The sequence below is a fragment of the Panthera onca genome, chromosome D1 (assembly GCF_046562875.1).
Source record: "Panthera onca isolate mPanOnc1 chromosome D1, mPanOnc1 haplotype 2, whole genome shotgun sequence".
In the NCBI taxonomy this organism is placed as follows: Eukaryota; Metazoa; Chordata; class Mammalia; order Carnivora; family Felidae; genus Panthera; species Panthera onca.
The window spans coordinates 5,274,944-5,287,121 of record NC_138348.1 but is presented as its reverse complement, the minus strand read 5'-3'; the positions used below and the strand labels follow the sequence as shown (position 1 = coordinate 5,287,121).

The 12,178-nt window shown below is 58.1% G+C and overlaps 1 protein-coding gene across 2 annotated transcripts; it reads left to right on the top strand.

The window, feature by feature from the left end:
• Positions 1-1,790: 1,790 nt before the first annotated feature.
• ANKRD13D (ankyrin repeat domain 13D) lies at positions 1,791-12,078 on the top strand. Of its 2 annotated transcripts, XM_060607379.3 has the most exons (15): positions 1,794-2,309; positions 2,733-2,868; positions 2,983-3,107; positions 3,869-3,914; positions 3,998-4,141; positions 4,394-4,583; positions 8,559-8,625; positions 9,025-9,106; positions 9,325-9,386; positions 9,490-9,620; positions 10,577-10,734; positions 10,823-10,945; positions 11,027-11,190; positions 11,274-11,365; positions 11,702-12,078. In XM_060607379.3, exons 1-15 carry the CDS (start codon positions 2,220-2,222, stop codon positions 11,913-11,915), a joined length of 1,824 nt encoding a protein of 607 aa, XP_060463362.1. In that variant the 5' UTR covers positions 1,794-2,219; the 3' UTR covers positions 11,916-12,078. The 2 variants fall into 2 exon arrangements, with proteins under 2 accessions (XP_060463363.1, XP_060463362.1); XM_060607380.3 differs by lacking the exon at positions 10,823-10,945 and having other exon boundaries at positions 1,791-2,309.
• The last annotated feature ends 100 nt before the right edge of the window (positions 12,079-12,178 follow it).

Here is a 12,178-nt window from a genome sequence, read left to right as displayed (position 1 = left end):
GTCAGGAATGCCTCAGGTTGGTAGGAGCACTGTGGGAAGGAGCCAGCCCGGGAGGCCCTGAACACTAGGCTAATCCTGGCCCAGAGCCCAGCGTGCACTTAGTGATGAAGTTGGAAATGGACGTGGGGTCTGAACTTGGCTAGGCTCTGGGAAGTCCCTTGAAGGCTCTGGACAAGCTGCATGATGAGGGCCGGCTGTAGAACAAGTCACTGATTTCCCAGCACATGATGCATGGAGGGAGGCAAAGGATAGGAGGCAGGGAGGCCAGATGGGAAGAACATTGCCCACCAGGAATGGGCTGCACTTGGGGACGAGAGAGGTAGGAGTCTGAAAGGGCACACAGGGAGGTCTGGGGCATGCTCAGCCTTAAAACAGGCAGTGAGTGCAGCCTGGGGAAAGAGGGTGAATGTGACCAGATCTGGTTTTAGTAATGCTAATGGGATAGCATGGGACACCAGGCATAGAGATGTCCCATGAGAGTCCCATGATGACTGATGAAATGCAGTCCTCCGGGTGGCATCAGGGTGATTAGAAACAGGCTTTCAGGTAGGGAGAAAGAAGCCCGACTTGGGGGTTGAGAGGGAGAAGGGGTCCTGGAAAAGGGTTGAGAAGACAACGGAATTAGGATTCATAGGCTGGTGGGGAGTTGTGTTCAAGACTGCAGAAATCAGGAGAGGCTGGGCCTGAGAAGTGCTGTTAGATTTGGGTTGAAAAGGTTGGGAGAGGGAGGAGCCCCTTTCAAAAAAAGTGGAGGTGAGAGAGGGCTGCAGCGGGGTGGCCAGCAGGGCCTGATGTAGAGTTCCGGACCTTCAGACGCCTTTGAACTGCTAGAGAACCAAGGACATCACAGTGACCCGACAATACCACAGGGTGGGGTGGCCAAGTGATCCCAGATAGCACAGGAGCCACCTGGCCCCAGTGAGAGGGCAGGGTGAAAATGGCAACCTGACCCTCCCAGCCCAGAGATTCAGCTCAAACTTCTAGGTTAAAATACGTAGTCAGTCATTTTACAAACCGGGAGACTGAGACCAGAGGATCAGCCTTGGCCAAGCCTGGCGGCTGCCTCACCATCCACCAACACCAGATCCCAGCCTAAGTCTAGGGTAACAGTGCCAGAGTTCAGGCAGCTAGCTGAGGCCTGCACCCTAGTTCCGGTGTGGGTTGAGGGACCGGCCCTGATTTCGAAACTCTCCTTCCTTTCCTGACACTGGCAGCAAAGTGCAGCCTCTGCAAAAGGGATCTGTGCGCTGGGTGAAGGCAGCCATTTACGGTGGGCAGTCCACCAGGAGAGGTCTGACTCCAGCCAGGCCCACTGCCCCCACTCCCCAGTACTCTCATCCCTGACTGCGGTGCCCCCGCGGGGCGTCTCCCCGCATGGCTGGGCCCAGCCCATGGTGTGGCGACCACTAAACACTGGCCTAGGTCCCTGGGGAAGGTGCTTTACGCTAAGCTGGCCAGCAGTTAGGGACATCTCGGAGGCGACGGCAAAGGGAGCCAGGCTCCCCCAGCTCACCCGCCCTTACAGGCATACTCGGTACCCGCGGCGGGTAGGAAAACCCGGGAACCGGCGGACGGCAGCGGGAGAAACGCAGATAACCCAAGGACAGGAGGACCACTGCCCGCTGAGCACGCACGCGCACATGCGTGCGCACGTCCCGGGGGCCCAAGCTCCGCCCCTGATTGAACCGCTCCGCCCCCGGACTCCCTCCTTCCTTTTCCGGACCCGCAACCCGGGTCTGAGCTGGACCTGGGGCGCCCCCTGCAGGCTGAGGGCGGAGCCGTAGTCAGGCCCAGCCCGCCAGCCCGCCCCTCGCAGACCCCGGCCCGGCTGAGGCCAGGGTCCCGCAGACGCGGGCCCCGGCTCCTTCCCCGGCGCGCGCGGCTGCCAAGGCGACTGGGCAGCGCCCCCCCCCCTCCCGCCGGCCCCCCGCGCGCGCGGGCCCGGCTGCCGTCGCCATGGCTGCGGGAGGCAAGGGGTCGCGCGGCCCGACGCCCCGCCCCGCCCCAGCGAGCCCCGCCCGCGCGGCCCGCCCTCCACGCCGCCAGCGCCGTAGCCGCCGCTGCCGCTACAGCCGCGGGGCGCGGGGGCTGCGGTGGGCGCAACTCCGCGCGGCGCGGACTGGAGGCGAGGGGGCCGCGCCAGGCCCGAAGCCGAGGCGGGGCTGGGCCGCCCCCGCCGCGCCCGCCCTCCCTCCCGGGATGCGGTGCTGAAGCCCAGCATGGCCGGCCCGGGCCCCACCTTCCCGCTGCACCGGCTCGTCTGGGCGAACCGGCACCGCGAACTGGAGGCCGCGCTCCACAGCCGCCAGGTGAGGCCCACCGGGCACCCGGGCCGTCCTCCGGGCCGCCTACCCAAAGCCAGGTCTCCGTCCTGGAGGCCGCCAGGCCTGATCCGAAGCCCGGGTCACCTGCCCCTCTCGCTTGAGCCACTGGCCTCCGCTTCCAGCGCTGGGCCTTGCCCAGCCCGTCTCCCCGCTTCACATTGCATCCAGCCCCCGACTTCGCGCCACATCACCCCTGAGCCAGGCCGAGAGCCAGCAGCCTGGTTCTGGCCCCCAGGCTCTTCCCACCTGCCCCCTCCCCCTTCCTATTAGGACACGCAGGCCATCCTCTGCCATTTCCGTGGTCTGTCTGCTATCTTTATTTCCCACAATGACTCCCAACCAGGTTCAGCCTAGTGGCCTTCTTGCTTCTCCTTACTTGCCCTGTGCTGAGTGTCCCATCTCTCCCAGCACGACATTGAACAGGAGGACCCCCGGGGGCGCACTCCCCTGGAGCTGGCTGTGTCCCTGGGGAACCTGGAGTCCGTGAGAGTGCTCCTTCGACACAATGCCAATGTGGGCAAAGAGAGCTGCCAGGGCTGGGCAGGTACTACAGAGGGCAGAGGGGCTCCCCCGAGGCTGGCAGTGGGGTTGGTGCGGCAGCGAGCGGTCAGGCCTGGGGCCGTTGGTGAGCTCCCCCCCAGCAGCCCGGTGCCCCTAGTCCTGCAGGAGGCGGTCAGCACCGGGGACCCGGAGATGGTGCAGCTGGTGCTCCAGTACCGGGACTACCAGAGGGCCACACAGAGGCTGGCTGGCATTCCAGAATTGCTCAGCAAGCTCCGCCAGGTACAGCAGGGTGCACAGGTGTGGCCGGTAGGGAGGGGTAGGGTGCCACGTCAAGGGGCCGTGACGACTACACGGGGGTCCCTCAGGTCACCTACTCGGTCTGTGCAGCCTGTTTTCCCAACGCTGTAGACGACATCCCTCTCTGTGGACTGCAGCCCGGGGTTGTGTAGGAAAGACAGGAGTCCAGGCCCACATGGGTGACATCAGGCCCTGTGGGAGGAAAGCCGTGGCCAGCGACATCCCGGGTCCCTCATACCAGAAGTCTCTGCAGAGCTTTAGATGTGGGCCTCCTGGTGAATGCATATTTCCTAGAGGGAGAGTTTCATCTGACCAGCGGGTGTGGCCTGGTACCCCAGAGTACCTGTCCGCCCTCCTCAAGCATGAAGAAGCCTGGCTGGGAGGGCACCCTACCTCGTGGCCCCCACCCCAGGGGCAGGCCCAGATCAGTGATGAGGACTCTGGGACCCAGGGGGAGCAGAAGTTCCCCCAGGGCCCCTCAGCAGGCTAGTGGCCAGGTGGAGACTGACCTCCAGGTCCCAGATACTTACCATCTGATTATTCCAAGACCTTTTTAGGGCCCCACTTAGCCCACCCTTTGCTGGGTGGGGTTTGGTTGTGGTGGGGGCATATCTGGGACATAGCAGCACTTTAAGACTTGCTGAGGGGCTGGGCTCCCAGGAGGGGCTATAGACAAGGAGCCCCCCAAGCCCGCTGGTCCCCGGCACCAGGCACACCCTGACAGGTGCTCTGGTCTATCTCAGGCCCCCGATTTCTACGTGGAAATGAAGTGGGAGTTCACCAGCTGGGGTGAGTGAGGACCTCTTGGCTTCCCGGGGGCCGGGGAGGGGCGATTTGGGAAAGAACCCTGGTGACCTCCACACCCCCTGCAGTGCCCCTCGTGTCCAAGATGTGCCCGAGTGACGTGTACCGAGTGTGGAAGCGGGGCGAGAGCCTGCGGGTGGACACCAGTCTCCTGGGCTTTGAGCACATGACCTGGCAGCGCGGCCGGCGGAGCTTTATCTTCAAGGGCCAGGGTGAGCTGTGGGGGACTCACCGCGGGCACGCGGCAGGCCAGAGCAGCCCAGGTTCTCCCGTGGCTCGTGAGGACAGTGCCCTTCTTCTCTGCTTCCCAGGTGTAGAAACAGAGGTTGAGGGCGGAGGGGACCCGGGGGCTGGGGCCTCACCCACTTAGCAGCAGGTGGCTGAGGGCACCGTGGCGGCCCTTTCCCCACTGTCTGCGGCCCAGCACTGACGTGTCCCCCTCACACACCCGTTCCGGCTGGCAGAGGCGGGAGCCTTGGTGATGGAAGTGGACCACGACCGGCAGGTGGTGCACACCGAGACGCTGGGGCTCGCCCTGCACGAGCCGGAAGCGCTGCTGGCCGCCATGCGGCCCACTGAAGAGCACGTGGCCAGCCGTCTCACCTCTCCTATCGTCTCCACCCACCTGGACACTCGAAATGTGGCCTTCGAGAGGTCAGTTGGAGCCCGGCCGCACCGTAGGTGGTGCCCTTGAGGCTCCCGGCTCGGGCCTCTGGGAGGCTGGGCCACCCACAGAGGCTGCTCAGATGGGGGCGGGGGTCGCTCAGACCCCCTGTGGCAACCTTCGGGGCCCTGCATGGCTGTCCGTGGGCAGAGGAGGCTGGGTCGGGGTCCCCAGCGCCTTCACTTCTGGCCTCACGTGTTTTCCCATAACAACAAGGGTTTAGGCTGTGGCTCAGGGCGCTGTGTGCCCCAGTGTTGGTTTCTCAGTAGGATGGCTGTTTCTGGGCCAGAGTCCTTTGTGGGTAGTAGCTGAGGAATCTGACCCTACCGGCCCGGCTGTTCTCGCTGACGACGTATGTCCCAGTTCCAGGAACAGACTTCAGGACTACCTTAAAAAACAGACAGGCAAACGGCTTAATTGGAATACAGTTTTATACACCATACAGCGCAGCGGTTTTTAGTGTGTTCACAGATAGGCAGCTATCCCCACAGTTGACTTTAGAACATTGTTCTCACCCCAAAAAGAAATTCTTTAGCTACCAACTCCAGTGCCTGGAGCCCCCGACCTCCTCAGCGCTGGGCAGCCAGTGATTGACCGTCCCTGCAGATTTGCTTATCCTGGACTTCCAGATGCATGGAATCCTACACTAGGGCGTGTTTTGTGACTTCGTTCACCGAGCAGAGTGTTTTCCAAGTTCATCCAGGTTGTAGCGTGTGACCACTTCATTCCTTCTACGGCTGTCCATCGTATGGCTATGCCACATTTCGTTTATGGATTCATCTACTGACAGTAGGATTGCTTCCGTCTTTTGCCTGTTATGAATAATGCTCCTGGAAACATCAGTACACGAGTTTTTGTGTGGACATAAGCTTTTATTTCTCTCCGGTGTATACCTCGGAGTGGAATTGCTGGGTCACATGGTAACTGGATGTTTAACTGTTTGTGGAACTGCCAGACCCTTTACCGAGGGGGCTGCAGCATTTTACACACACACACACACACACACACACACACACACCGTGTATGAGGGTTCTGGTTTCTTCACGTCCTCACCAACACTTGATGTTCGTTTATTTATTTTTGGATTATAACCACCGTGGTGGTGGATGTGAGAAGTGGTATCTCATTGTGGCTTTGATTTGCATTTCCTTAACGATTAGTGATACTGAGCACCTTTTCATGTGCTTATTAGCCATCTGTATATCTTCTTTGGAGAAGTGTCTTCAGATCCTTTGCGCATTTAAACAATTGGGTTATCTTTCTAAAAAAAAATACATATATATATATATGTATGTTTATTTTGAGAGAGAGGAGAGAGAGAGAGCACGAGCAGGGGAGGGGTAGAGACGGAGGGAAGGAGGGAGGGAGAGAGAATCCCAAGCAGGCTCTGCACTGTCAGCGCAGAGCCCGACGCAGGGCTCAAACTCACGAATGTGAGATCATGACCTGAGCTGAAATCAAGAGTCAGATGCTTAACCAGTTGAGCCACCTAGGTGCCCCAACAATTGGGTTATCTTTTTATCATTGAGTTGCAAGAGTTCTTTACATACTCCAGATGTACATCCCTCATCAGGTACATGATTTACAAATATTTCCTCCCATCTTATGGGCTGACTTTTCACATGTCTTGATGGTGTCCTTTCAAGCACAGGTTTTTAATTTTCACTAGATCCGATGCATCTGTTGTTTCCTTTGTCACCTGTGCTTCTACCATCACACATCTACCAATATTTGACTTTGTCAAATCCAAAGTCACAAAGATTTTCCCCTGTGTTTTCTTCTGAAAGTTTTATACTTTTTTTTTTTTTTAACGTTTATTTATTTTTGAGACAGAGAGAGACAGAGCATGAACGGGGAGGGTCAGAGAGAGAGGGAGTCACAGAATCCGAAGCAGGCTCCAGGCTCTGAGCTGTCAGCCCAGAGCCCGACGCGGGGCTCGAACTCACGGACCGTGAGATCATGACCTGAGCCAAAGTCTGACGCTTAACCGACTGAGCCACCCAGGCGCCCCGTATACTTTTTAGTTCTTACTTCTGACCCATTTTGAATTCATATTTGTGGGTGGTAAGGGTCCGACTTCATTCTTTTAGAGGTGACGATCCACTTGTCCCAGCACCGTGTGTTCAAGAGACTGTTCTTTCCCCATTGAATGGTCTTGGCACGCCTGTGGAAAATCAATTGACTCTTCATTCCATTCTGTTGATTTCTGTCGGTCCTTGTGCTGGTGCCACACTGCCTTAATTAAGCGCTGCCTCGTAGTAAGTTTTGAAATTGGGAAATGTGTGTCTTTTGACTTTGTTCTTCTTTCTCATGATTATTTTGGGTCTTCTGGGTCCCTTGCAATTTCACCTGAATTCCAGATTCAGTCTGTCAATTTCTACAAAGAAGCCAGGTGGGATTCTGATAGGGTTTGCGCTGAATCTGTAACTCAGCTTGCAGAGTACTGCCATCTTAACAATGTTGGGTGCCCCCTACCAAGGACATGTGATCATTTCCCACTTACTTAGGTCTTTACTTTTTTCTTGTCATTTACAGCTGTAAATTTCCCTCTAACCACTGCTTCAGCTGCGTCCCATAAGTTTTGATGTATCGAGTCTTTCTTTCCATTTATTTCAGAGCATTTTCTGATTTCTCTTTTGATCTGTTCATCAATCCTTTGGGTTTTTTAGGAGTGTGCTGTTTACTTTCCACACATTTGTGAGTTTCCCAAATCTTTACTCTGTTATTGATTTCTTATTTCATCCCCTAGTGGTTGGGGAACATACTTTATAGGATTTTTTTCCTTTCAGTTTTATTGAAGCTTCTTTTATGGCCTCGCATATAATGCACCCTGAAAAATGTTCCACGTGCACCTGAGAAGAAAATGTGTTCTGTTGTGGTTGGGTGGAGTGTTTGAGGGAAGTGTGTTAAGTCTGGCTTATAGGGTTGTTCAAGTCTTCTGTTTCCTTGTTGATCTTTTGTCTGCTTGTCCTGTCCATTATTGAAATGGATGTCTGTTGATGTGTTGCAATTATTGTTGTTGTCGTACTTTTATTTTTCATTTTGTATTATGGCAAATTTCAAACGTGTACGTATGAGAGGAGAGAGAATAGTTAGAAAGTTCCCATCACCCCACTTCAACACTTACCAACATTCTGCCTATCTTGTTGAATCTATTCTTGCTTTTTTCCTTTTTACCCCAGATTATTTTATTTTGTTTTGCTTTGTTTTATTTTATTTTATTTTATTTTAATGTTTATTTATTTATTTTTGTTAGAGAGAGAGAGAGAGAGAGAGGCAAGAATCTGAAGCAGGCTTCGGGTTCTGAGATGTCAGTTCAGAGCCCGATGTGGGGCTTGAACCTGTGAACCTGAGATCATGACCTGAGCTGAAGTCGGACACTTAACCGACTGAGCCACCTGGGATTATTTTATTTCATTTATTTATTTTTTAAAAAAAATTTTAATGTTTATTTTTGAGACAGAGGGAGACAGAGCGTGAGTGGGGGGGGGGGCGGGGCAGAGAGAGAGGGAGACCCAGAATCTGAAACAGGCTCCAGGCTCTGAGCTGTCAGCACAGGGCCCGACGCAGGGCTCAAACCCACAAACCGTGAGATCATGACCTGAGCCGAAGTCGGACGCTCAACCGACCGAGCCACCCAGGTGCCCCTACCCTGGATTATTTTAAAGCACATCCCAGGTGTCCTATCATTTTCACAGTAAATGCTTCTGCACACGACTCTAACAGAGGATGTTTTTTAAAACCAGCCCCAACACTGTCATCACACCTAACAAAATCAGTGATAATCCCTCAGTACTTTTTAGTCCCCAGTCCTTGTTTGATGGTCGCCAGCCGTCCAGGCATCCTCATCAAGGCCCTTGCGTGTTTCACAGTGGGAAGGCTAATTGGGAGGGGTCTTTGGAAGGGAAGGCTTTGGCTAAGTTGAGGGCACGGGTCCTCATGAGCTCCTGTTTGGTCTGTTTCAGGAACAAATGTGGTATCTGGGGCTGGCGGTCTGAGAAGATGGAAACCGTCAGCGGCTACGAGGCCAAGGCAGGAGAGGCTAGTGGTGGGGGCTGGGGTAGGAGACAAGGCCCAGGAACCCCACCCCTTCTCCATGTCCACCCATGTGGAAGAGAGACAGAGTAGCCCACGGGCTCTGGAGGCCCTGTGCGGCGATGGGAACTCAGTGGGGCCCGAGTGCCCAGGCCCTGCCGAGCACATAGGGATCACCCCGGCACCAGCCCCGACCCAGGTTACCGAGATAAAATGAGCATTTTCCCTTCGTTACTGAGTCCCCGTGGTTCAGACCCTGCCACCTCCTCCACTGTGGGGGGCGAGGTCCTGTCTGTCCCGGCGGAGAGGAGGGCTTGGGTTCTGTACCGGTGAGGCTGAGTGTGGGGGACAGGCTCTGAGCCCTCAGCTCTGCCTGTGTCCCCCCCTGCTCCCCAGGTATACAGTGCCACCAACGTGGAGCTGGTGACACGCACTCGCACGGAGCACCTCTCTGATCAGGACAAGTCGAGGAGCAAAGGTAAACCCAGGTGCGCCTGCCTGTGGCCCAGTCACACCATATGCCGGGGTCACCCTGCTCCGGGGCCAGGGCCGCAGCGTCCGGCATGAGCTGGGAGGCCTCCCCGTTTCCGTGTGCTCAGTCTCCCACCCGACAGAGGCTCCCAGGGTGGACGGTGGGTGGGGGCAGTCGGGGGGCAGTGGCCCAAAGTCTCCTCACGGGCTCCCACCCCTTCTCAGGAGGGAAGACTCCATTCCAGTCCTTCCTCGGGATGGCCCAGCAGCACTCCTCTCACAGCGGGGTGAGCCGGGCCCAGGGGGCTGGGGGCCACGGGCAGGGGGCCGTGACGCAGGGCCAGGCAGCCACCCTCCTGAGCACTAAGCCCGGTCCTGGGACCCTCCCAGGCTCCTGTGCAGCAGGCCGCCAGCCCCACCAACCCCACAGCCATTTCCCCCAGTGAATACTTCGACCCCAACTTCAGCCTGGAGTCCAGGAACATCGGCCGCCCCATTGAGATGTCCAGCAAAGTGCAGAGGTGAGGTCGTGGGGCTGGCTTGGGGACTTCCCTCAGGGACACGGATGCCGCCTGGTCCCCCGAGCCCCTTGTAGACTCCTGTCACACACGGGGCCCACCAGAGTGGGGGACCCACTCATCCAGCCAGCTTCCTTCTAGACTCTCCTCCTTGGGGGTAGGAGCCAGGTCTGTCTTAACCATGGTTGTTGGCAGAGGGCTTGGACCAGAGGATTGGTTACTCTTCTTTGGTGAGTGAGTGAGTGAGTGAGTGAGTGAGTGAGTGAGTGAATGAATGAGTGAATGAGCAGCACCACCCATTTATGGTTTTCTGTTCAACTGAATGAGCACCTCCTGGAGGCCAGCTTGTGGCCGAGGGGAAGGGCTCACAGCTCTACTGTCTCCCGGCTTTGTGGCCCCAGGAAACGTCTTCTCCTCCGAGAGTCTGTTCTCTTCCTCAGTAAAATACTAGTCACACTTAGCCACCTGCCCACAAGGGTGCTAAGAGGATCTCATGAGCCATGACGTAGAACTTGCGGTGAGCCCAGCACTGCCCTATGAACCACAGGCAGACTTAGCCACCGAGTGCTGGATTCGAACCCTGGTCGTCCTGACCTCTGGGCTTCGCTGGACCCAAAAGTGTGCCAAATTGTGAGGTGCTGGCCAGCTGTGGGCTGGAGAGGAGGACCCGGCTGTGGACAAGGCCATGATTGAAGCCAGCAGCCCGGCCCTGCCCTCTCCATCCAGATGAGTTGAGCTGGCTCAAGCTGCCATAGGCCCCAGCCTGGGCCCAGGGTCTGGGCGCAGCTCGGGCGGTAGGGCCAAAGGACAGAAGCTCCTGGGGCAGGCAGGCGGGGGCAGCTGAGCAGACGAGAGGGCACCTCAGGCCCGGCAGAGGGTGTGAGTCAAGGCAGGTGTCCAGAGTGGGTGGGTCTTAGCAGAGGGGCCATCCGGAGTTCCTTGACTCACGTCCTGTGCAGGTTCAAGGCAACACTGTGGCTGAGCGAGGAGCACCCACTGTCCCTGGGTGACCAGGTGACGCCCATCATTGACCTGATGGCTATCAGCAACGCTCACTTTGCCAAGCTGCGTGACTTCATCACCCTGCGCCTGCCCCCCGGCTTCCCGGTCAAGATTGGTGAGGGGCGGTCTGGGGCAGCCGGGGGTCTGGGGCAGCTCCCGGGGTGGTGCCGGCCTCTGGCTCAGGCTCGGCTGTCTCCTCGCAGAGATCCCCCTTTTCCACGTGCTCAACGCCCGCATCACCTTCAGCAACCTGTGTGGCTGTGACGAGCCCCTGAGCTCGGTGTGGGTGCCGGCCCCCAGCTCTGGCTCTGCCGTCACAGCTTCAGGTACCGCCGCGGGCGAGGGGGGCCGGCGGTGCTGCTCGCTGGTCTCTGAGCCCCAGGGCTGAGTGCTGCCCTTCTGCGCAGGGAGCCCTTTCCCGTGTGAGGTGGACCCCGCCGTGTTTGAGGTGCCCGAGGGGTACAGCGTGCTGGGCACGGAGCGCAGCGAGCCCCTTCGCGACGAGGACGACGCCCTGCTCCAGTTCGCCATCAGGCAGAGCCTGCTTGAGGCGGGCGCGGAGGCGGAGCAGGTGGGACGCGGGCAGCGGCCAGACCCTGGGGGGGGGTGGGCAGGGGCGCCAGAGGTGACAGCTCCGGGCTCTGTCTGCTGCAGGTGACTGTCTGGGAGGCCCTGACCAACACCCGGCCCGGTGCCCACCCTCCTCCCCAAGCCGCCGCCTACGAGGAGCAGCTTCAGCTGGAGCGGTGAGGCCCGCTAGCACCTACTGGGACGGTATCTCGGCCTGCCCTGCCCCAAGGAGCTTGCCAGCCAGGGGGTCCTTGGCTGGTGGCGGTGGGTGGCGGGGAGGTGCTGGTCCCAGGACCCCATGCCCTCTCCGGGGCCACCCTCCAGAAGCAACGTGGCCTGCCATCAAAGGCAGCATGAGGATGGGAGACACAGGGTCCCCTGCCTCGTCTCTTCTCTCCGGTCTCCCAGGTCCCAGCCACCTTGTCCTCCATAGCTATGTCCCAACACTTGGCCTTCTTCCCCAGCCTTAGCGCTCACTGGTCTGTTCTCCCCTCTCACGCCTTGCCTGGAAGGGCCCTCCAAGAGAGCCTGCGGATGTCCACAGAGCCCAATGGCCCAGAGTCCCCTCACAGGACACCCCCGGCCCCGGCCCCCCCAAGCTTTGAGGAGCAGCTTCGCCTGGCCCTGGAGTTGTCTTCGAGGGAGCAGGAGGAGCGGGAACGGCGGGGGCAGCAGGAGGAGGAAGACTTACAGAGGATCCTGCGGCTCTCACTCACAGAGCACTGAGCACCGAGTACCCAGTCCCTGGGAGGGTTGTCTGGTCTGCTCCCCGACCTGCTTTTGTAACTTATTTATTTATAAACTCTCTGCTGCTAAGCTGCCGGCCCGGAGCCCTGGGGATGGGCTTGCATTGGAGACCAAGGTGGAAATAAAGAGACTTTCAGCAGCAGGCTTGTTCTGCTCAATGGGATGACAAAGCATGGGAGGCGACATCGAGGGGAGATACTGTGGGCAGTGGCCTCAGACCTGGGTTTGAATCCTGGCTGTGG

Bases quoted from the DNA above. Each gene is read 5' to 3' on its own strand.
- ANKRD13D (XM_060607379.3), top strand. From the start codon at position 2,220: ATGGCCGGCCCGGGCCCCACCTTCCCGCTGCACCGGCTCGTCTGGGCG. The intron at 3,108-3,868 runs GTACAGCAGGGT...GGTCTATCTCAG, and splicing joins TGCTCAGCAAGCTCCGCCAG to GCCCCCGATTTCTACGTGGA. The intron at 9,107-9,324 runs GTAAACCCAGGT...ACCCCTTCTCAG, and splicing joins GGACAAGTCGAGGAGCAAAG to GAGGGAAGACTCCATTCCAG.